Source organism: Dicentrarchus labrax, unplaced genomic scaffold (assembly GCF_905237075.1).
Source record: "Dicentrarchus labrax unplaced genomic scaffold, dlabrax2021, whole genome shotgun sequence".
NCBI classification, from domain to species: domain Eukaryota; kingdom Metazoa; phylum Chordata; class Actinopteri; family Moronidae; genus Dicentrarchus; species Dicentrarchus labrax.
The window spans coordinates 8,380,111-8,404,387 of record NW_026136717.1 but is presented as its reverse complement, the minus strand read 5'-3'; the positions used below and the strand labels follow the sequence as shown (position 1 = coordinate 8,404,387).

Here is a 24,277-nt window from a genome sequence, read left to right as displayed (position 1 = left end):
TTGACACAAGTCAGTGTTTTTTAAATCAAAAACTATAATAAAGTGTTAACACTCAAACAGCAAACGGGAAATATTCCATTTTAGTTGATTACCTTCACATCGTCCCAAGGCAAAACCATAAAATGATCCTGTTATCGTGTTAAAGCTGCAGCATCCTTCCGCTGGGTCTATTGCCTCTTAAACAAATAGACCTTGCTCAGGCTTTTCAGTGTGTGTAAGGACTTGTCAGAATAGATGTACCCTGCTGTGGCTGCTGCTCTTTTCACCCCACAGCCTGCGAGGACTGAACAGAGCTCTACTGTGCCTCAGCGGACATTGAAATTCCCCCGACGTTTGTACAGTGAATTCCATTTCCTTGCCTTTTGATTCATACTTTTTTTTTTTCCCCCCGTTCTCTTTTTCGCTGTGAAGTACCTTTTTGTCCCCTGTTTGAACTTTGGTGAAGAATCGCTCTGCAAATGGAGGTTGGGGTCAGACAAAATGGGTGAAGTGAATGACTTGAAAAGGGGGGAAAAACTATGAAGAATAATGGCACACAATGACTAAGGAAATGCATTAAATCAAGTCTCTATAAACGATGATATTCCTGTCAAGGCTGTTATTAGAAGAGGGCTGTTTATATGTGTGCAAATTGGAATTTAGCTCATTCTTAAAGTGGTTTAAAATGATTTCATTCTGCAACAATTGGTGATGAGTCTTGAAATTTTGCTTGAATGGACATTTTATAAAATCCAACCATTAGCTGACTCTCAGGAACCATTATTCACTTAAACACTATTTTTCTTATTTTACTCCTGCATTAGCTGTGATCCTTGTTTGCAAGACTGGTGGCTGTTGATCGATACAAAATCATCTAATTAGTAGCTAAAGAGGAAGAGAAGGTCAATATGCAGCACTGGACCGGGCACTTCTTCCTTGCTCCTGCACCCTACAGTTCGACCGCTCAATGTCTCTATAGCCAATCGAAGGTGTCCACATTGACCGGGGGGGTCAGCTCAGAACAGCTTGTTCTCATCGCAGTGAGGTTCATCTATACTGTATGCGGGGTGTGGATTAGGGGATGAAAGAATGCCACTGACTGTGAAATTGCCTGATTTTTATCGGGGATGTTGGGGAGCAGCTGTGCACAATCCTCTGCCCTAATCCCGGGGCCAGAGTGAGGACCGAGCAAGGAGAGGAGGTGTGTATGTGTGTTTTTGCCTCCCTGTGTGTGTTGCATGCATGCCAAGGTGCATAATGGAGAAGCTCTGAATGGTTGTGTTTATGCAGACTCTTCAGTAGACTAGTTATCCCTGATAAGTTATCCCAGTGTCTGTAGTCTCATGATTTTCTCATGTTTTTGCAGCAGCATGGAATCAGCGGTGTCTCTGGGATGCAGGGAGGATTCAGCAGATGACTGAGGCGACAGCTTGGCTCTTCATGTTTCAATTGGTAGAGGCCATCGCCAGTTAAGAGCTGTGTCATAACAATATTATTGATGCGTTGACTGTATAATCCTGTCTCTCCACTATCTGACCAAGCATGCTGCTGGAATAGAGAGGATGAGGAAATCCAACTGGGAAGTTTGTCAAGATTTCTACAGAATTTTCAGTTCATTACTGTATAATAGAGAATACATAAAAGTGTCTTCAGCAGTGCTGAAGGGAAAGCTAATCATTTTTTTTATATTAACAAATGAGTTTCTGTTGACATCAATTGTACAGAGCAATTTAACATCTCTCATTTAATTGTTTTATTTTTAGCGGTCCGCAACTGCCCTGTTTAGGCTCAGTCTCACAGCTCTCATCAACCAGGCAGCTGTCTCTGCAAAGTAAGTGACCAAGTTTTTGCCATATCAATATTATAAGGTGATGTAAGATGATATGATATGTCAGTGTGTCATTTAGCATGTTCAGCTGCCTCCAAGTGGCCAACAAGTCAATAAACATCGCTTTAAAGAAGTTCATGTGTTTTAGGGACTGTTAAAATCAGAGTAGTAGAATAATATTTTACGTTAAATAAAGCTACAATAACACAATGGCATACGACATTAAAAGTAACAGTCTAGTATTTAGAATGTTACATGAGCATTAGTTTAAAATTAAATTAACCTTTCACATCAGTTATTACCAAAACCATTATGATTTATTAGTTGTAAAAACAAACCATCATTCTGAAGCTGAAACGTCATTGAACAACATTTACAATGATAGGGGAAAAAGTAAAATTTTAGTGAAAAGTCAGCACGTTAGCATCAGTATATCATATTAATTTAACTTAGTTTCACTCCATACCCCCCCCCCAATAATAAAGTATTAAGTCTCACAAAATGAAAAAACAAAAAATTAAAAAAAATAAAACTTAAATTGTACTAAAATTCAAAACTTGAATAAAGGCAATTTAAAATGCAAATGTGTTACTCTTCACTGCTGAATATAGATTTTAAAAACAAAGTGTATACACAGAAAACATAGAATGCATCAGTTTGGTCAACCAAATTATATCATAATTAGACTGAACCATTTCATAAATATCACAATGGATATATAGTACAGGGCTCTGAAAAACGGTGATTCTTTGATGCCTTGTTTTTGATGTAGCTCTGCCCACATATAGAAGCATGTTTGGTGTGTGGGCGACACATGCCACTGAAGTTATATCTGCTTGTCTCTCTGCGACTGGGGAATCATTTCTTGTGGCAGCGCTCAGATATTTGCATACACAATGAATCGAGGCCTATCTCGGTGGCCATGCCTGACGCACGGACTGAAATATACTCAGCAGGTGACAGGCAAACATATGCCTCAAATGCCATGGGGTCCTGAAGCCGGATCATCTCCAAAGGCTAACTGGCAGGTCTAAGTAGGGACGGCATTAATACATATTATTCACAAAGAGCATGATTGAACAGAAAAATGTGCCCGGCGTGTACCCAGCTGCTTTGTTGGCACACAGCTCAGCCTCTGCCTGGGTTTCAAGACTGAGCTCGGATTTAGCCATGCATTCACTGAATTCCCCATGCAGCTCTTATTCATTCATTCAGGCACAGGCAGGGCTGTACCAACAAACTGGTATCTGTGAGAAAGAGTGTGTGCATTTGTGCCAGTTCCTGAATAGTTCTGTAAATCACAGCAAATTCCGATTTTTGACAAGTATATACAGTAAATGTTTCTTATTCAGAAACTCCATGGATGTCTTTTTAAGTTTTATTTATGAAATTATTGTAAAGCTGTTTTTCACACACAGATGTCTGCATTATGACAGCTGAACAGAGTGAGTTTCCCAGGAAAATTAAGCCTTTGACCTTTAATTTTATTCTCACTTGTTGTTACAGCACCCCTCTGTGGACATTTCTATTCATCCCAGTGAGCTGAGTTGTAATAGCTTTACAGTCTTATTTCAATTACACTTCATTTGTAGATTTATTTTGACACGTCTTGGCTGATCCAAACCCAGATTAAACACGTTTGCAACCAGACGCAGCACTTCATTGATGTCCTCACCTGCTGCATGAGTATTTTATTTATTTTAATCTCCATTTACATTTATAAACATGTATGGATACTTTTTTTTACCCCCATAGCTTGCCTCTGAGCCATCAGGAGGTCAGCAGGTGCTTCTGTGCTAGCCAGATGTCTCCGGTTGCGTCAAACAGTGAGTGTGATGGATATATTTAGAGATACAGCCCCCTCTAGAGGAAAAGATGTGAATGGTTTTTCAGGCCAAGACTTGCTTGGAAATTGACTCCCTTTCCCTGGAATACAGACCCATGAAAACCTACTACACTTGCCATTTTAACCTTTTAAGCTGTTGATTTACTGCAGTTTTTTACTGTCTGAATGATTAATGAACAAAATGTATCATAGTTTTCATAACTAAAGCCAGCATGCCAATATGGAAGAATTAATTCAGTGTAAATGAAATGTCTTTATTTGAGTAGTTTCATTTTCAAATTTAACAAGTTAGTTGCTGACATGGAAAATGTTAAGAACATTTTCAAAAGTACAGTTATACACATTGTACATCATACATGTCCCCTTCAACCAGAAACGTCCTTAATATCTTACAATAGGCAGTAAGAGCTGAACAAGCATAAACAAGTATGAAATAAATATATACATTTCTTATTACTTTGAAATACAAAATATTGTTTAATAATACAATTAAAATGACATATTATGTATTCAAACAGTTTAAACCAATACAACTGGAGGAAGAGTAGGTTTTTTCGTTAAGTGATGAAACCTGTAAATATGGAAAATGTCACAGAGTTGATGCATTTAATAAATCTAAAAATAAAGTTTATTTCAGAAGAAATTATTAACAGAAAACTGGATTCATATTCACCAATTGTTTTCACTGTTTGTCAGCTTTGGAAAAGAAATTTGACTGCAAAACAAACAATTCAGAGAGACATTTGTCAGTATCAAACAAAGTTTATATGAATGTATTTATGCTAACTTCTGCCAATTTTTCCTTTGGCGAGTAATGCAAACTTACATGCTGTCCTTTAAGAGGCTTGCTGTAGAAATCAGACTCCACTGCTTGGCTTCCTCTTCGACTTTCATTCACTGCAACACCTGGAGGGAAATTATCCAATATGCACAGCTGAACAGTGAATTGTTCAGTAAAAGAAAATAAAAGACTCCCATTTAGTGCAAGTGGGACTCACTAGATCAAAACATGGCACTGGGGATTTGATTAAATAACACTTCCCCGAGGATTAATTCCCCACCACTGCAACTGGGACTGGAGAAACTACAAAGGCATACAAACACAGGTTTTCTCTGTGCACACTGAGATAAGTTTTTAAAGGACTCACTTGGCGTGTGATGAACGATGTTGATTTTATCTGCGGGGAGAGAAGAAGTTTCTAAGCCATTTACAGTAATACAGTCATTTATAAGGTGGTTTCTTGTTCCAGCAGAACTTTAACTGCACTGCATATTATTTATTTTTATGTTAAAGTTCAAGGCCAAGCTCTGTGGAGCCGGTCTGTGTTGACAGCAAAGTTTAACCTGCATATCCAGAATGGAGGAATATTTACCATAGACACTGTCATCATCCTCTCTGTTGCTGATGATACTGGCTCTCAGCTGACTCAACTTCTCCTGCACAGACAAAGATCAGTGCTTTAATATTAGACACATACACAAAACATCCAGTTCTTTACAAATTATGAGATTTCCATAAAATATTTGTAAATGATGTATGTTTCCACAGGCTTAGTTGCGTCCTAAATCGTTTGGTACATTCATGGAGGACTACTGAAAGCAGACTGTCTGTAGATAATGCCTTAATATGCAATATACAAAATTTCATTTAAATAACATAAGTAATAAATGAGTAAAATGATCAAAAACCCCATTGATGAGAGAAAAGTCCAAACTAGCAATACAAAATGAAGAATTTTGTTTTTTCTTCTTTCTGATCCCATTAATCATCCCACAACCCCTCAGATTCATTTTACTCTACTAATGTTTATTTTTCACTTTCTCTATATATCTGTATTTATTGGTGTCTGACCTAATCCTTGCAAAGCTGCAACAACCAAATTTCCTCCAGGGGATCCATAAAGGCTTGTCGTATCATCAATAAAGATCTGACAATGTAATAATAGCATATCAGTCACAGGGGCCATTTTTATACATGGCAAGTGCTTTCTTGCCTTTGATACTTTAGTCTATTTTGGCAACAGCTCCGTTTTACTTTATTTTTACATCTTTTTCTGTCATTCCTTCCCCAACCAGTAGCTGTCCTCAGCCCTTCCCGCCATTCTCAAACCACCTCATCATCACCTGCCTGCACACCTGTCCCTCATTCCCTTTGATATGAGCCACTGGGTATATACACTGGCCCACTTTATGTTTGATGTTGCTTTCAGTCTTAACTGTTCTGCCTCTGCCGTGATTTACGAGACTTGTCACAGCTGATATTTTACAAACCAACTCCTCTTCAATTACTTTTATTGTGTTTTCAAATAAACTTAATTCAAATATCCTTAATAAAGTTAATGCTTATGTTTGTGTGGTTGCTTTTGAGACTTGAATCAGTATCAGTAAAGCCATTTTTTCCCCACTCGCACCACAAAACAGTCTGCTCTAAGCTGGGGTGTAAATCTAAGCTTCTATCAATCAATCACTAAAGACAATAAAATCAACACTTGAGTCATTGGCTGACAAAAGAAACAGACACATACGTTGACCAATTACTGATCAGTCTTTCTGGCTGTTAAACAGAAGCTTGAAAATGTGCCACACCACCCACCACACCTGCAATCACATTTTCCCTTCTTGTACTGTGAAAGTAATGTGTACAAGGAAAGCATTGGTAAGTGGCACTCTGTCACTATCCCTGCTCACTGTGGGGCCCTTGAAAAAGCTTTCTGTAAATAGCCATTTTCTTTACTCTAAGGTAGACTGTTTCTTGTACCTTCATGCTCTGTTGAAAGTAGATTGTTTTGCACGGTGGCCTAGCATGAGTAACAGATGGTAATACTTTTATAAGGGTTTGGTCCTGTGTGCTTCTTCATTCCAAGTCCAGAGTGAGTGTGATCTCTGTGTGTGATAGTCCTACCTGCTGGATGGCATCCACGCCCTTCTGACCCCTCTGCCAGTCACTGAAGCGCTCCACGGCACCATCCACAGTGAGTGAACCTGCCTTCACCCTCTGCTGGAGCTCAATGAGCTGCTGTAGCCCGTGTATCTGGTTTGGCACAAAAGTATCATAGGTGGAAGAGATGCTGTCTTCTCGCCCCCGCGCTGCAATGGACAACAATTCAATAAAAAAAACGTTCTGCTTTAAGAAATCAGAAAATCTAACAACAGTGGAAAACATATGTGAGGACAAGTTAACAAGCTGGATTTCCTATATACTATCATAGATTAAACTGTTCATTGTTTTGCATGACAGAAATAAGAAAAGACAGGGCTTGAACCCATTCCAGATGGCATTCATAGAGGGGATTGGTTGGTAATGTGATTTTGCCCAGCACATCTGTAATGGCAGTGAGTCATGAGGTGATGGTGGTAAGTAATTTTCTGGGTGACTGTGATGATCTTTGGATCTGTCACTCAGTGTCGCCAACAGTACAGGAAAGCAGAAAAATGGCTCTGTGGGTGTTCAATGTAGCAGCTCTTTCTCTCTTTCACACTTTAATTTTGTCGAATCTTCTTGGCACCCAAATGTGTTCAAATGTGCTACCTGCTCTTTTTTATTGCTTTTCTTTTACTGTTATTGCTGCTGAAATGACTTATTCCCCCATGGTGATCACTACAATTTTAATTAATTTAACAAAATGATCTAAGAATGTCAACACCGCCCGGTAGGTAATTTCAACAGGCAAGGTAAATAAGAGCAAAAACCATTGGCAGTAACAGTCCCATTGTTATGAGTAAAAACATCTGCAGATCCCAAAGTAATGATACCAATTCCATCCACAAAGGGGAAATAAGGGCACATTTTTGGAGTCAGTGCAAGCAGAAATAAATGGCACCTGCCTACTGTATCTGAGAGCACCTCACATTTTGTTATTTTTGATACATGCTCCAAAATTGAACACTGCAGCTGTCGCTTTGTGTGGAAAGATAGACCCCTAACTAGAGCGCAAAGTGGTTATTAAAGCCTCGCTGCATTAATATGAAGATGCAAACTCTCATGTCTGAGAAAATCCTTGCAGCAGCACCCTTGTTGCCTAGTGGTTAAGATACATGCTGTGTCATTGCAATGTCCCCAGATTGTTTCCAACTGGGAATTTTGTTGCATGTCATATTCTTGCTTTTCTACCGTACCCTATCTAACATAATATATTTTGACAATAAATCAAAATGTCAGGTTTGACTGGACTATCATAGACTACAACTTTATAACAGAAGGCTTCCTAACTTGGGTTGTGGAGTTTGAAAGACATGGGTGTTGACAAGGCAGGGAAGTTATAACAAAAAAAGATGCTATTGGCTGTTTTTAAAGCTTTATCCATTTTAGGGACTAAAAGTGAGCATACGTTGGCCTCTGCTGCTTTGGTATTGACCCTTGTTTTTGTAATCCGTCTCTTGTGAGTCTTCCAACTTTATGGAAGTGCAATACTAAATCGCTGGAGTAACGCTTTAAGTGACATTATTGATTAACTTTATTTCTAGTGAGTCCCATATCACCTAGCACTCACCTTGTTTAGTGGGAAGTGAATACAGATCACCGTCGCCCTGTGGTGTCTTCTTTTTCTGGAACACTGTAAACACAGAGGAGCTTACAATAAGATTATATATTATAATATAACATTTATGTAATAATCTATAGCATATATCATTTTCTGCTGTGACATTACCCTACTGAAAACAGCAAGGCTACTGCAAACCAGAGCTGATTTCTAAAAATGGTTTGCATTTTAACAATTCTTCCACAAGATGGCACCATACCCTTAATTTAGGAGATCTAAATGTGAAAAGCCAGCAGGAAAAAAATATCCCATTAATGTTTTAGAAAAACACTCATATAATTGAATCTAAATATCTGTGAAATAACAGGCATCATGAGCTTAAATCTAGGTTTCTCTCAGAGAAAGACACACACATTCAGTTCTGGATTGAATTAGAATGAATGATGCTTTTGGTTTGGTAGTGAGCACTCAGAATGAAAGGCTACTCTGTTTAGCTGTCAGAGGCGGTGGAGCTGCGGCTGTGTGACCAACACTGGATTAGAATTCAACATCCACACCCTACAAGATAATCCCACTGCTGACTGCTTCCTCCATGACAGTGTCTCTCTTTTCCACTTCTTGTTCAAACACAGCCTCTCTTTTCTGCCTTGCTCATAACTCAAGTCTGGCTTTATGGCTTTATTCAGATTGAAATTGTAAGTGGAGAACTGCCGACAATCTGTCACATGACTGTAGCTATTACTTTGCCTTGCTTTGGAGTGTGTACATTGCTCTCGATGTAGTTTACACACCCAGTAATTCCACTCTGTAGGATAGAATTTCATTCACATTTCAACATTTCAGTCTCATTTAGCTCAACGTTGCCGCTAACAAAAGAAAACTCCTCATTATTTCCACTTGTGCACTGGTCTCCAATAACTGGCTCCTCGCCTAATCCTCCACCAAGCCTCATCTCTCCTCTCACATCTTTCACTGCGGCAGTGGGAGTGAGGAGCAAAATGTGATCCTTGTGTGGTTTGAAGCTCCACTGTCTCAATAGATGGAAACCTCAAAATCCCTCTCCTTTCTCTCGTGTGCTCTGGGGACAAGGACGATGGAAAACATGTGTAATGACTTATTCTGGCTGACTTGGCCTTGGTCTGGCCAAGATTGGTTGCAGATGGCAGCCCGGTAGTTCCCTCTCTGTTACTGAGGGGATGGTTGGGATGCAGGGAGTTCAGTGGTGCACTCAATTACTTTTTTTGCTTTGTAAGTCCCATTGGGCAGAGAATTGGCTTACTGGATACAAGCAAGCTCAATAAAAAGCTGCATAATGGTGAGAGGGTGCCTGTTGCACAGTTATAATCATTTTTGTGTGTTTTAAATGCACAACTGATAGTTAGAGAGGGGCGTGTGTGATATTATTTGTGGGAATAACAATTAATTGTGGATGCATGTGTGCATGTTTGCACTTGCACGATGAAACAGAGAAGTCGCAGCCGTTTTAATGATTTATAAGCCTTAATAATACCAGTCACTTTTGGATGTTTCATCTTCATGAAATATTCACGCCGCTGAAATTGAACAGTTAGGGACTGTGGGTTCTCGATGCAGCCAAATGGATCTTTCTCTTTCCTCGCTTTTGTTTGTTTTGCAGCAGGGAGCGACCATGTTCTTGTGGTTTTATCGGATCAAAACAAACTGCATCGCAAAAAAGCTTCTCTGCTCTATTCAGCTGCACTCCACTGACAATGGCAATGCACATTCCAGGCACTTCCTCCCTCCCACATCATCTCCCAAACTCCCCTTCATACTGTGCATAACTCAGTGTTGTTTTTACTTCAAAATCAGATCCATCATATCTGTAATTTCTTGGACGGAAAAGGGGAGAAAAGATGCAACAAAAGAATAACAAGTCATCATAAGTTACCTTTGGCAATGTAAGGCGTTCTGTCCTCTTTCACCTGGGTGCTCTCAGGCCGAGGTGTGGGTGCTGGTGGGCGATTGGCAATAACCACTGCTTTTGTTGAGTTCAGGATGGTATCATATTCATCATTCACCCCCAGTGGTGCATAGATATCCTCATCCCCCTCCTCTTCATCCTCTCCTCCTTGCTCTTTCGGTACATCTGTGGTAGAGGGAGTCCCTAATGCACAAAGAGTTTACTGTACTCTTACTTGAGTGTCATGATGAAGTTCTGCATGCTGTTTTTGCTACTGTCATTTCACAGCTAATCAGAAGCAGCACTACATGTGCCTATCAGCAAGGGGAAAATTTTCAGTGGTCGGAAATGAACAGCAACCCAACATAATGATGTGGTGGGGGAAAGAAAACAATTCCATTACCGGCTTTCCTTTGTCCTCCTTCCACTTCCCATCAGTCCTTCACTCACCTGCAGTGCACATCATTTCGTACACACTGCCATCACCATTGTCCTCGCCTGAGTTGAACATATTCTGCAACAACAGCATGAAGAGATGAGTTTTATGCCTCATCCAAATCACAAAGAAACCGCTCAACAGAGACAATTTAGAATCCAAGCAAAGAAATATCTAATCTGTTATGGTGAAGCTGTGCATTTGCTATTTAAGAGTGGGTTTTTTTTTTTTGCCTCAGTATTCATGCATGTTTGACAGATTTCAATACAATGCTGGCTTGTGTTTTTGGAAAGAATATGAATCTCTCTCTTTAGCTGGCTCACTACATCCTTCCTGTCAGCTCATTTTCTCACCTGTATCCTCCTTCCAAGGCACGATGATATAACATAAAACCTAAGATGACTATCCACTAACCACTTTCTAAGCTCTGTTACACTATATAGGCGGATATCTGCCTCCATGCCATGCTTTAATATTCAGTGTTTTCATGTCAGATGTGACAAACGTCCAGATTATTAATTGAGGTTTCTCGCCGTATCTTTTAGGACTTCACTTGTGGAAAAAGCAATGTCAGGCCCGTAACAGGAATTAGAGAGGTGTGCTGTAACCCTGCCTGCTGGCTCACAGAAAGCAGTTTTCCCTCTGACAGCAAAGCTGCTGCGTAGTCGGCCTATTTGCTAATAGCATGCTGAGGGACAGACAGGGGTATGATCAGGGTAATTATGAAATCAGACAATCTTCCCCTTTCAGTCCAAACATATCATTTAGTGAGCAATTCAAGACCCTTGGGTTGATATTTAAACTGCATCCTCAATTAGACTGAGATACAGATATTAATTTACTGCCATATTCTGATGGAGATGTGAACAACTGAAGAGTTGCATAATTTATTTTGATATAACTTTGACAAGCTGCTTTCTGGGAGTATTTATTTTCACAGAGAAACCCCTTAGAAAAAGGAAAAGATTTTCTCTGATCTAAACTAACCACTATGTGTTTAAAATCAAATACTGTATTCTTTTTACTATGTATGAAAACAGCTGCTGAGCTCTGTTGTAGATTTAGCATCCAAACAGATTATGACAACAAAAGGCATAATACATATGATAATGCCTTAGGATTACATTTGATTCCTTTGTCATTTTAAAAGGATATATTTTGAATTCAATAACAAAAATCCCAGTCAATAATATAAATCTTTTCAGAATATATGAGAGACAGCTCACTTTGATCAAGACATTCTCCATATAACCTGCCACGCTCTGTGTGCAGTTTCCAAGCAACACAGCCACTCATGACTCAATTACAATATTACACTGTTCCTAGTACTGCAAATTACTTATTGGCTGCCATGAATGCATTACTTAACAGTAGAGGTTCATAACAGGCCCAACAGGTAGAAAGGACGGGTTAATTACCACCGCCGCTTGAACATTGAATTATAATAGTTGGATGCTGTGCTAAAGCGCAGTGTGGTATTTTCTGGGATAATTTCTGGACAGGGAAGGGGGTATTTATTTACCAACTGCAAATGCTAAATAATTTTACAGATGTTTGAAACTGCAGGAGCTCTGGGCATTCCTGACAAATTCAGTTTCACCGCTGCAATCCAACCAGCAGTGCTTCAGACAAAACAGCAGGCATGATTTTGTTCGAGGGAGAACCAATCTCAAGTAGGATATGGAGTGTAAATCTGTTTTCAGCAGCTGAAATGGTCAGTGTGAGGCTGGCTAGTCTCGGCTCTCAGTGCCAGCACGCTGCCTGTCTTTTGACATAGTGGTTTCAGGATAAGAGTGTTTGATGCATGGCAGATTGCAGAGTGTAACACTGAACCCATCACTTAAGTGCCGTGAAGACAAAATCTGTCCAACTTATTTTTTGGCATGGAAAAATACTGTAAGAAGTGGTCAGCTCAGTAGCCAAAGAAACACTTCACACTTATGTAAAACTATATTTACTCTGTAAAGTGCTATCTTCATAGTTTTCTTTTAACACAAAATCAAACATGTATTAAAGATGGCAATTGTAACAACACTAAGAACCTACAGCCATGCTAGCAGCTCTCTGAGGCCGTACTTCAACACCTAAATACTAATGTCAATATGCTCACACTGGCAATGCTAACCTGCAGGTGTTTAGCTGCTATATTGTTTATGACTCTAACATTTGCCAATAGACACACAGCAGCCATTTTGACATGCCCAATAGCAGCGCCCTGACTCTGTTTGACCTCGAGTGGAATGGAACCTTAATTAGCGCCATTGCTATCACCTGTGTTTGACCTACTATTCCATGTCAAAATGTGCTACTGTCTGTTAGCACTGAACACAAAGTACAGCTGAATCACAAATGTCAACCTCATGATGTCACTACAGGAAAATGAAGGTCTGTTTAAAAAATATTGTGACAATCTATCAAGTAATTGTTGACATATTTTTTGTCAAGTGAAAGCTTTGCTAAGCTGAGATGAGAAGTCAGGGAATCACTCGCATTATCTTTTGGGGACTGTAAATATCTGTGCAAATTTTCAATGGCAATCCATCGAATAGTTGTTGAGATATCAATCAATCTGGGCCGAAGTGTTGGACTGACATTACCATCACAAAGGCAACTGATAGCATAGTTAAAAAGTAAAAGTGGTTGATTAAAGAACTAGTGTGTAGGATTTAGTGGCATCTAGTGGTAAAGTTGCAGACTGCAACCAACTGAACACCACTAAAGTCTGTATTTGACAACCTGGGATTGAGAACGGGTTGTAAAATGTGTAGGAGAAACTATGTGGACAGCGAAACTCGTGAAAAACTTGAAAGGCTTGTTTGGCTTGTCTGTTCTGGGCTACTATAGAAACATGGTGGTTCAAGATAGCGGACTCCATGGAAGGCAACCCCACAGCCTCTGTAGATACTGCTCATTCTAAGGTTAAGAAAACAACAACTCCTATAATATTCCATTTCTGCCAATAGATCCTCCTTAATGCTACACACTGGAACTTTAAATGTAACATTTTTCAACAGCCCTGCTATACACACATGCAGCATGTAACACAACAGATGAAAACAGTTCCTTTTTCAGAATGACTTTGACCATATCATTCAAATGATAAACAAATCTCTGGAGTTTGTTTGTTAATGAATGTGCAGTTACTGACCAAACAAACATAACATGCAAAATACAGTCAGTGGAATCAAACACATCCCTGGAACAGAGAGTAGGGTGTCACCCAATTTGGTTCTCTTGCATTTGGATGAGACTATACTGTACACAAACACAGCATGTAAATAGCTCTTTGTGGTCTTTGGAGGACCATACAGTGTGAAGCTAATTTGTATTTATCGAGCTCTGCTCTGCATCTGAGGGCACACAGTTAAATCTTGGTAGGTGTGCAGAGTCCATCTAAATGCCAAATGACACTCACTTTTGTGACCCAGTATTAAAATATGAAATAAGGACCATGTGTGTTTGTGTTAGTAATTACTATCAGCAGGCACAATATTGCAGTCTGAGGGCATAAACATCGTGGATAACTGCGGAGCATTTTCTATATTTGCATTCTAGTTATGCTCTTCCTGAATTATTCAGCTTTCCCCACTGGAGCAGTTCACAGCTAATTAACAAAGAAGTGTGGTGCCAGGGCAGACTAGTGGATCTGACGCAGGTCCTGTGAGTGATTCAGCCTGTGTATGAAGCAGGGGACCGATCCATCTAGGATTTATTGACAGTGCTGCTACACTGACGCCCAAATCACTGATGCATCATGGGTTGATTAATTGGAGGTGGGGGAAACACTGCAGATGAGTTAATGAAACTCTCGTGCAAAAAAAGAAGCAAGAACAAAACCGCACCCCACAATGCTGGTCTTCTACTTTCACTAAAGCCCCACACGAGAACAGTGATGTATATAGTTTCAGCTGTCAAGATGGATGTTAATTACCCTTCAAGAAAACGGCAAAGAAATGTCGATGTCAAATCTGTCTGTTATGTTACATCTATAAGCTTGTTGAAATCCCTCTGGGGAGGCCTGTGTTTGACTCCACTGCTCCCCTGTCGGCTTAGCTGACTCACTGCAGGCTCCCAGCAAGCTCTTTGACTCGGAAGAGCAATCTGATCAAACCTTGCTCCATCTGCAGTCACTCTCAATTATCAGTGTTGCTAGGGGGATAAATACATTACAACAGCTGTTGGAGCATCTAAATTTCCCTAGAGGGGTGATTCTCTATAGGTTGATCCATCAGAGGCATCAGAGAAGGTTCAAAGTTACCACTATTATAAGGGAAGACAGAAGATAGGAGCCGAGATTTCCATATAAATGAATGAGCATTATGCTGCTAATTGTACAAATTGGTGTAACACAAGGAATTCAACAGGTGATTGATGGCACATTTGCTTGCTTATCTCTGGCTATGGTTTCCAGCCATACAAAAAGTTTGGTTTTATTTGTCCAGGTTTTGAGAAAAGCTGCATTTCTAAGATTTCTGCTTCCACGGCAATACAATGGAGATGAATAGAACTTGTTTGTGCCACAACATTGAAATGTTTCATTTTAAAAAACAGGCAGCAACGTTTTGTTTTTTTTAGTGTCTGGTGGAGGAAAGTAGTAACAAGATACATTTACTCAAGCTTTGTACTACAACTTTGAAGTACTTGTTCTTGTATTTCCGATGCTTTATACCTTTACTGAACTACTACTACTAGTTATTTTTTAAACTCCACTACCTTTTTATGACAGGTATGATTACAACTTACTTTGAATAAAGAATATGATTGTTTGCTTTCATGTTAATGCATTAGTAATAATAATATAATAATATATTGCATGTATAATAATATAATTTAAGCATATCTATTAAAGAAGCATCAAAGACCTTCCATTTTTTGTTAATTCTCGCAACAAAAGTTGACTGATTTCAAGGGGAAGCCCACTGAATTTAACCCAGTGGCACGACTTATGAATAATTATTTATGTATATTTACATTTATTGGTTTATGTAGGTCATATAGAGGCATCAGAATTAAATTAAGACTGTTTCATAACCAGTAAAAAACTCGTTGTAACAGTGACAGGAGAGACACCTGTACAGACAGAATCTGAGGAACTTTAAGTATTCATTATTCCATTAAACAGGATCATGCTCAAATGAAAATGTTTCTTGCATTGTGTGCATCTGTAATATCTGGTTAAGTATCTGCAGGACACAACGAAAATTAAGTGGTGTTTTCAGCTTACCGTCTTGGCTATACCACTGGGTGCATCATGTCTTTTTAATAATGATAATGTCCTCGCTGCCTAATGAAATTAGCATTGGAAAAAACATTATGATGCATGTCCTCCAGGTTTATCAAATAAAAGGATGTGCATGTGTGCAAAAGATCCATTAAATCTGGATTGCTGCAAACATACTGCTCTTGTGTTACTGTGGCTACACAGTGAAATGGGAGGTTGAGCAGGAAGAAGCTCTTCATATTAACATGGGAAAATGGCAGCCATTACGCAAGAAACTCTTGACATTAGTGGCTGCATTAATTGTCTGAATGCATGCAGACGACCTGTGCTGTGAGCCATTGTGCATGCATGAACAAACACACCCTTTCTAGTCTCTGTGGGGGTGTTTCCATTAGGAACCTCGCAGGCCAAACATATTCAGGATGAGAGGGGGGGTTACCATCAATCCACTGCCATGCGCTGGATGAAAAGACACTGGTTAGGAGGGAGTGAGGTTGCCCCTATTATACAGGTCACTCTCTACCACACTATCCTCTCCATTCTGTTTATTATTGATAAAGCACCACTCACTCATAGTCCTAACGCTGTATTGGTGTTAGTGAGAGCATTCCTGAGTGCTGGCTGTGAGATCTCACAAAGCTAAGGTTCATTGTGTTGTTTTTCTCAGCTGTCAGCAGGTAACTGAAAACTATAGAAATCCATTTAGGTGACATTTACATCGAGACAGCTCTAGATAGACAAATAATGTGATTGGGTGGTTTTAATTAGCTCACAAATCACTGAACATAAGAAGCTGTCATCAGATATTGGCATTTTGAGAAATGTCTTCATTGTATGGAGGGTCAATATAGATAAAACTAGCAAGGATAAATTCCAGCTGGAGAGTAAGTTAAGTAAGCCTAAGTGAAACAATATAATATGTGTGAATTATATAACAAATATGGTGAGAGTCACAAATAGTTAATAAGGAAGTAGTTACCAGAGTTTCCTTCAATAAGATGTGAAGCTCCGTATGGCCGTGACTCTTGGCAATCTCAGTGGGAGTCTGTCCGTGGTGATTGACTGTGTGCAGTGCTCGCCCAGCACCTGGACACTGCAAGAGCAGGCTGGAGACACTCTTCAATCCATACTGGGCAGCAAAGTGGAGGAGTGATGGTACATGTGCACGGTGGAGCTCTGATGTGGATAATTGCCAGTTTTGATTACAATAGGTGGGGGGAAAAGAATATTTCAGAATTTACTGCACTATCAACATCCAGTTAGGCCTTAAAATGAACAACTGTGTGTTTTTACACATAATATTCAACAACAGCACAGTTCTCAACAACAGCACAGTTCTCATCCCTTGTTATTACTTCCTTTACAGGTTATAACTTGAAGTTGACCCGATGCAATGTGAGCAATCTAACACAATCAGGAGAGTCGAAGAAAGACTGCTTGGAGGCACTTATTGACTAGTTTGTCATGGAAACGTTTCCCTGTGCCCTTTTTAGCAGAGTTAAGGATCAATCTCGGTCGCTGATGAAGCCATCAATCTGCCACATAATGAGCCAAGAAATAATGGAGGGCTTTCTTTTCGTGGTGGATGATGTGCATCATGCAACAGGAACACATTCCAACTGTGAGAATTATGTTCAATCCACATTGTTGCAGAAACACATGCTCAGAGGGAAAGGAGTGAATCAAAATGGACAGGCTGTTGTGCTAATGCATTTGCATAAATGCTGCTAATGTCTCGTATTTAAAACAAGGCATCATTTCAATTAATCATCACCTGTTACAACAATGACATGTAATTTATGGGTAGATCTGCTGGAACTGTGTGACGAGAAAGTGTTTTACACACAATCAGGGGCTGTATAACTACTGTTTTTGAGAATACCTTGTATCCTGCAATGAAACATTTTACAGAATATTTGTCAAGTACAAATCATTTGTGATTAAATATACTGTCAGCAAATAGTTTGAAATGGTATCTTTGCTTGTGTATACCTGAAAGTTAAAACAAAATGTAAAGAAAGTTGCACCAGGTTGGGTGTGATTACTCAGCAGATGTGTTTTAATATAAAGTTCTGAGTAAGCAATCCTACAGTGCTGTACCTCTTTCAGGTGTGTTTTCACACTGCAGTCCCCGAAAGCCTCCAGTCGGCATGCCCTCCAAGAGCATGGAGGACAACTTCTGATCCAGCTTCTCCACAGAGGACTCTTGAAGAGCCTGAAGTCCAGAGAGGAAACATGCAGACTACATTTTGAAATAATTTGTTGAGGCATGGCTGCAAAGAAAAAATAGTCAACACAAGAAAACTACTAACTAAAATGTTTATTTGATAAACAAACACATTTTTTATTTTGTATGGTGAAATAGAGCCTGTACAACAAAGACGCCAGTCCAGTAGTCCCAGTCCGGACTTTTAGTTTGAACATTCTTGGCAAATTCTTCTCTTGGCATTGCTCAACTTTGCTTCTTCAGCAAAAGAGACCTAATCAAATCAAGTGTTCATGGCCAGAAGAAGGCTGAAGCCTGCCGTATCTTAATTTCCAGAGAGGAGACAGTAAACAACGACACACATAAACATCAGCAGAAATAAGCTGATTGAATTCATCTTCTGTTTTTCCGCCTCTTTCTAATGGCTTGAAGTGGATCAATTATGAGCAGTGTTTTAGGACCGGGATTGACTAATTTCTATAACTGAATTTCATAATGATGAGTCACTAAGTAACATAACATTTAAAGTACCTCAGAAGAGTTACTTTAATTGAGGAGAGAGAGAAAAGCACAGAATTTCAATGTGCTTCCTACATTTCTAAATCAATGATTGGTAGAGCTATTTTAATATATTTGCAAAAACTCCATACAATTCCATCCAATACTGTAATGTTACGTTTAATTTCATTTTTAAATTTTAGTCTTTATCAGATAAATAAAGTTTAGAAATATTAATGCACATCTTTATTACAGTGTTGCTGTTGAAGAGTTGAAGAGCCATGTTGCCTACCACCTCCTTTGACAAATAAATTGGTCAAAATCAAAGTAGCCAAGAACGAGTAGACCTAAAACACAAATTTCCCATAAATTGACCCATTCTGCCTGGTAAATACCCACAGTTCTTAAAACTGCCTACCCCCAATTTTTTTACTCCTGCTATAAATGGGCGGCTGTGGTTCAGGAGGTAGAGGGGTTGTTCACTGATCACAGGGTTGGCAGCTCTATAAATGCTGCCGTTTAAATGTAGTCTCCCAGCCCAAGCCAAAATAACCCTGATGACATCTTCAAGGTTATTTTTTCAGACTTGACAAAGCTCCTCTTGAGCCCCTGAAGCCAGTATACAACTGGTTTCACAACTCTTGATGACTAGTAAACCAACCGTTGTGTGTAAAAACTGTAGAATTTCTTATTTGATCGTAACACATACTAAACTGTGGATATTCTTTGAAGTGAAAGAGCCCTTTAATGGCTTTACCTGGCACATGAAATCAACAGGGTCTGCTGCCCTCGCCAAAAGGCAGGTTATTTCCTCCATGTTGCTGTAGTACTGCAACTGTGCCTTGCTCAGCGGCACTCCATTACTATACAGGGTCACTCTTACATTCCCTGCTGGAAAATCTGCAGGAGAAAAAATACAGAAACTGCAGGGCTAAAATGAAATATATTTGACTAAAGATTGAATTGTTATATGTATTTTGTCTATTGGTATATGTTTATAGAATTTACACACATAAAAACAATAGGACGTGGTAATTATTTACATCTCACATTAGGTATAACCTAGTTATTGTAGCATAGAGTATATTTATTGCCTAGCTGCTATAATCAATGAATAAGTGTCAGGTCTTATGGAATTGCATAACATCTTTGATCAACCTAGTGTAAGTGGGAGGCTGTTTCCAGTGCCTTCTGACTCTGAGGAATACAAACAAGTGTAGAAAGTTCAAATTCCTTGTTTATATCCTGTTGTCAGTCCAGAATTAGTTTCTGCTATCATTCTGGAAGCGGCTGATTGTCTAATTTGTAAAGCCAGAAACCTCCCAGCTTTCTCACCATGCTCATAAGACCCGGCTGTGACAGGCTTGTAATAACAGCCGTGTCATTTCATGTGTTGAAAGAAGGTCGAATTCTGTTTGATCTAATCTAAGATCTGATCAGTAATGCTAGACATTTGTTCCACTTGCCTCCTATTAGCAGCCACGCCGTAGGAAATTATTAGACCACGACAGTATGCCTCACTGATATGTCTTCTGTATTACTTGTTGTCACAAAGAATTCAATCTGGGATGTTAAAAAGGAATTTTCTGCCAATAAAAGATTATTAAAGCACCATGTTCTGAGCATATTTTTGTTCTGCATTAAGTGTGGGGCATGGTCTGGAATTTAATTTATATTGGCCACCTAATCACCTAATTGAAGGGATACGTTTACAGAAAGATGATGGATACTTTAATTACCCGGGGTCAGTGTATTAGGTATAGATCTAATTAGCTGAGCTGATTTTGTCAGTGACTGGGTCTATTAGATGATCTATAAAATTTGGGATCAAGGACTCAGTTAAGGGACCAGTCAGTAGGATTCAGTGACATCTAGCGTTGAAGTTGCAGACTGCAAAAAACTGAATACAGCTCAGCCTTCCAAGCGTGTAGGAAAAACCACAGGGGTGAAACAGGAAAGGCTCTATCTATAGCCACTGTTTGGTTTGTAAATACTATTTAAAATATTAAAGATCAGGCAGGCGAACTTGAAATCGCCTAAAATCACAAATATTCACAACGATGGCCCACATTATCTGTTCAGGGCTTGTGTTCACAATGGTCTACAATGGTAGTCTCTCTAACACTATATAATGGAGCCTTATATTAAAAGCCAGAGCAGGATTGTGCAATGTCACTGATACAGCTGTTGTCGAATTTAATACTGAGCATGGTTTGGCAATCAAATCACGATTAAAATGCTATTATATATCAATAATAAAGAAAAATATTTGGGAGCTGTGGTACTTCAGTCTAAACCATTGCAGACTGTCAAGGAAGCAGTTATATTTATTTTGTTCATCAAACATTCGTTATTTTGCTGTATTTAGTTCACCTGGTGCACTGACGCAAAGGATCCGATCATTCCAGCGGACAGGCTTCACTCTCAGCATCTGATTCTCACCAGTGAACTCAACCTCGGCGTCACTGCCAGCCGTCTCATTTTTCAAAAGAATGAACACCTCCATAGAGCTCTGCCAAACAGACAATACAGTGAACTACAGTGTAGTCAATGTTAGGGATGCTTTTTGAAACAAAGAAATGGCTTACTACTGACTAAAAGAGTGTCTCACCCCGCATGAAACTCTGGAAGGAACGACTACAATGCTGGATCTGAAACTTTGGGCTCCAGCTGACTGCGATTGTTCCGCTTTTTGCTCTGATCCTGATGGTTTACGAGTCAAAGAGTTGACGTTTGCTTTTGAGGCTGACACACCTGCAAAACATGGGACATTAAACCTCATATGTCTGCTAAATGCAGATACTTCATGTGTGCATTTTTAGCCATGCTATCAGCGAGGCTCTAGGGATGGCAATGTCGGTCAGTTGGTCTGCCAGTTTGGTTCAGACAGAAATATCTTGCCATCTAAAAAATGCATCGCCAAGACATTTTGTACAGACATTCATAGTCCCCAGAGAATGAATCCTACTTTCATAATCATCTAGTTTTTCCTCTAGAACCACCACAAGGTTCTCATTTATGGTTTTAAGTGGAATGTCACATTAATAATGTCACATCATACCTTCTAACATGTTAATAGAGCAGGAGCGTGAGCTTGCACGCCTTCAGCACACCACTGTACCTCAGTAGCCTCATAGAGCTGCTTGTATGACTTTATAGAGTGTTTGTCTTGTCATTTAAAACCAAATGAGATTAAACTAAAAACTAAAAATATATATTTTGAGTGATTCAGATAGAAAATAGACATATAAAAGGTCTTGTAATTTTCACTTACATTAGTGCTGGCTCACTGTTACCAGAGAAACCAATTGTGAAGTGCACTTTATTCCCTTGTATATACTAAAAGTCTTCAAACACCTACATGTCTGTTGCCTGTGAGTTAACAAACAAACAGCATTATCCTGTATGAATAGAGAAGGTACTTCTAGGTTAAAATATAACTGTTAGTGGGATCCTGTCCTCAACCACTTCATTATATCAGTGCAATGAAGTAATACAGAGTGCACTTGAATTTGCATGGCTTGCGATGAGTGGTGGCCAAAGAGGAAAGACTGTCTATTTGCATCAGATGTTCCCTCCTGCGCATACACCTGTTTAAATACAAGCCCCTTCCTCTGCTTTATGATTTTATACAAATAGTGCAATTAGGAAAAACAGGGAAAGGGGCAGAGGATAATTGGCAAGCCAGATGAGGACATGCAAAAGATACACACAGTTTCACCAAGGATGTCTCTGCAGCTGGTGCAAAAAAAATACTGGATGTCAATCAAAGTGCACACAATTCTCGGGAAAAACTTTGGTAAACAGCTTTCCAAGCTGCTGCTCAGGCATTCTCACAAATAATGAGCATTCTTTTCCCCCTCGTACTTATGGCAGGGGAACAGCAAGGCCATGTGAAATTTTTCCTGAAGGAAGGGCATGTTGAAGAGGGTGATTGTGTTGCTAGGTCTGCTAGACTGGGATGCACACTGTGACTAAATGTCAGTCTACTGACAAGCATTAGGATATTTGTCACTGTTAAATAGGAGACTGATAGATTGCTTTGTCTTCTGTTAAAAAAAAAGATGTTGGTCCATCAGTGCCGTAACTTCTATAAGATACCTTTTATGGTATGATTGAGTTGTTTTAGTATTTAGCATTCATGAATTGTATTATAATTGTTATTATCATATTAATACTGAACATATTGAATATAAGAACAAAATATTAGATATTAGAGTTGAGGAGAAACTGAGATAGGTTTTCACACCTGACTGGTTTCTGAAATAAGGTTGGGGACCAGCAAGGGTCTTTGAGGACATCCTCGGAAGTCCCAAGTAAATTATATAAATCATTTAAAATCACAATGAATTAACTCTTTGGAAGATGGTGGAATAATATGTAAGGGCATTTATTTTACATTTTTACCTTCCGTGTAATACAGCCAGTACTATATCATGTAAAGTCGAACTCTCCTCACATGGGATATTTGGGGGTCCACAAAATAGTAAAAACAAAAAATGTTTTGGAGCCAATGCCATACCTTTTCTCACAATATCAGTCACAGTGGACAGGTACTCATGAGCATCTTGTTCACTGGAGATCTGCAGGCACTCGTCACCATTCAGGGGCACCAGCTTCAGCAGCGGGGTCAGGCTCTCCACCCCGCACAGCAGCACCACCACATGAGCTGCAGGACTCAGTACGCGGGCCAGGAAGAAGCGCCGCATCTGGCACAGACCCTCCAGCATGCCCTTAGAGAGGATCAGGAGCTTGCAGGTATACTGGGCCAGCCTGAGGAAGTCGTCCCGCCGGCTGGACACTGTTGCAATGTCATAGCAGCAGATCCCAGCCTCTGAGATTGGACCAGTGAAGACTGACTGCAGGTAGGTGGCCCATTGCTCTGCCTCTGTCTCATAGATGATTAACAGCTCCTCAACTACAAGAATAAGGCAGGTTTTGTTAAAAAACTTACCATAATTCACAATATATGTTTGTGACTTTCAGTATTTAAATTTCTTAAGAAAAAAAACCCATAATATACACTACCTTAATGATGCATTTAGGCTGCATAAAAAAAATTTAAAGCAAAAGAGACCTTTCTACTGACCACAAGGGGGAAATACATACAACTAATATTGCCAATATTAACCAAAATGTTGCTCTGAGCATTGCAAAAAAACATAAATCAGCAAGTCTCATATATTAAAACAATTAATCAGCTTTATTACCTTAGTAAAAATGTATGCAATTTTATTTATGAACAAATAATGAAAAGCTTACCTGTCTGGCTCATGGCGACGGTGTTGTTTGTCTGCAGGTTTTACTTCAGAGTGACATGGAAAACAGAGCTGCTATTGTTAGGAGGAGCTCAGATAAGAGGGAGTTTCCTGCTACACCAAAGTGAACAAAGAAATTAGACCATTTTTTATAAGTGATCATAAAGCCCGTTCTCTACTCAGGTGACAGGGAGGAAGCTTGGAGGTTTTGTTTTATAAAAAAGTTCAATGGCAGAAATTCTAAGTAATTTAATCAGTGGAATTAAATGTACCAAATGTAACTTTAATGCTGTGGAAAATTCCCTAAACTGATTATGTGATTTGGACATCATAAGTTTGTCATCAAAGTTTAGTTTTGCTGTCAAAATGTTACTGGTATACTGGCACGATCAAACCTGGTATGCAAAATGGGAAGTTATAAAAAGTCATAAAAAGTCTAGGAAAAAAAAGAGTCTAGATAATGTTTATTCACTGAGGAACTGAAGAGGGCAGCACAGTAAGATAAAAAAAGGTCACTGTTTGTATAAATATGACCCTTTTCAGCTTGAGAAATCAACTTCGGGTGGAGGATATTTGAGTATTTCCTCATTACATAACTTTTTT

The 24,277-nt window shown here is 39.3% G+C and overlaps 1 protein-coding gene across 1 annotated transcript; it reads right to left on the bottom strand.

Annotated features, from left to right (window-relative positions):
• Positions 1-3,893: 3,893 nt before the first annotated feature.
• On the bottom strand, positions 3,894-23,727 carry LOC127379476 (B-cell scaffold protein with ankyrin repeats-like). Its single transcript, XM_051429103.1, has 16 exons — positions 23,679-23,727; positions 22,939-23,334; positions 21,028-21,170; positions 20,790-20,928; positions 19,174-19,316; positions 17,813-17,927; positions 16,692-16,888; positions 10,506-10,569; positions 10,044-10,259; positions 8,144-8,206; positions 6,556-6,740; positions 5,027-5,090; positions 4,802-4,831; positions 4,480-4,559; positions 4,327-4,368; positions 3,894-4,224 (listed from the first exon to the last, which is right to left on the bottom strand). Exons 1-15 carry the CDS (start codon positions 23,689-23,691, stop codon positions 4,336-4,338), a joined length of 1,881 nt encoding a protein of 626 aa, XP_051285063.1. The 5' UTR covers positions 23,692-23,727; the 3' UTR covers positions 3,894-4,224; positions 4,327-4,335.
• Positions 23,728-24,277: the final 550 nt, after the last annotated feature.

Bases quoted from the DNA above. Each gene is read 5' to 3' on its own strand.
- LOC127379476 (XM_051429103.1), bottom strand. The intron at 21,171-22,938 runs GTATGGCATTGG...CATGTTTTGCAG, and splicing joins GACTGATATTGTGAGAAAAG to GTGTGTCAGCCTCAAAAGCA. The intron at 10,570-16,691 runs GTAACTACTTCC...CTGTTGTTGCAG, and splicing joins TCTTATTGAAGGAAACTCTG to AATATGTTCAACTCAGGCGA.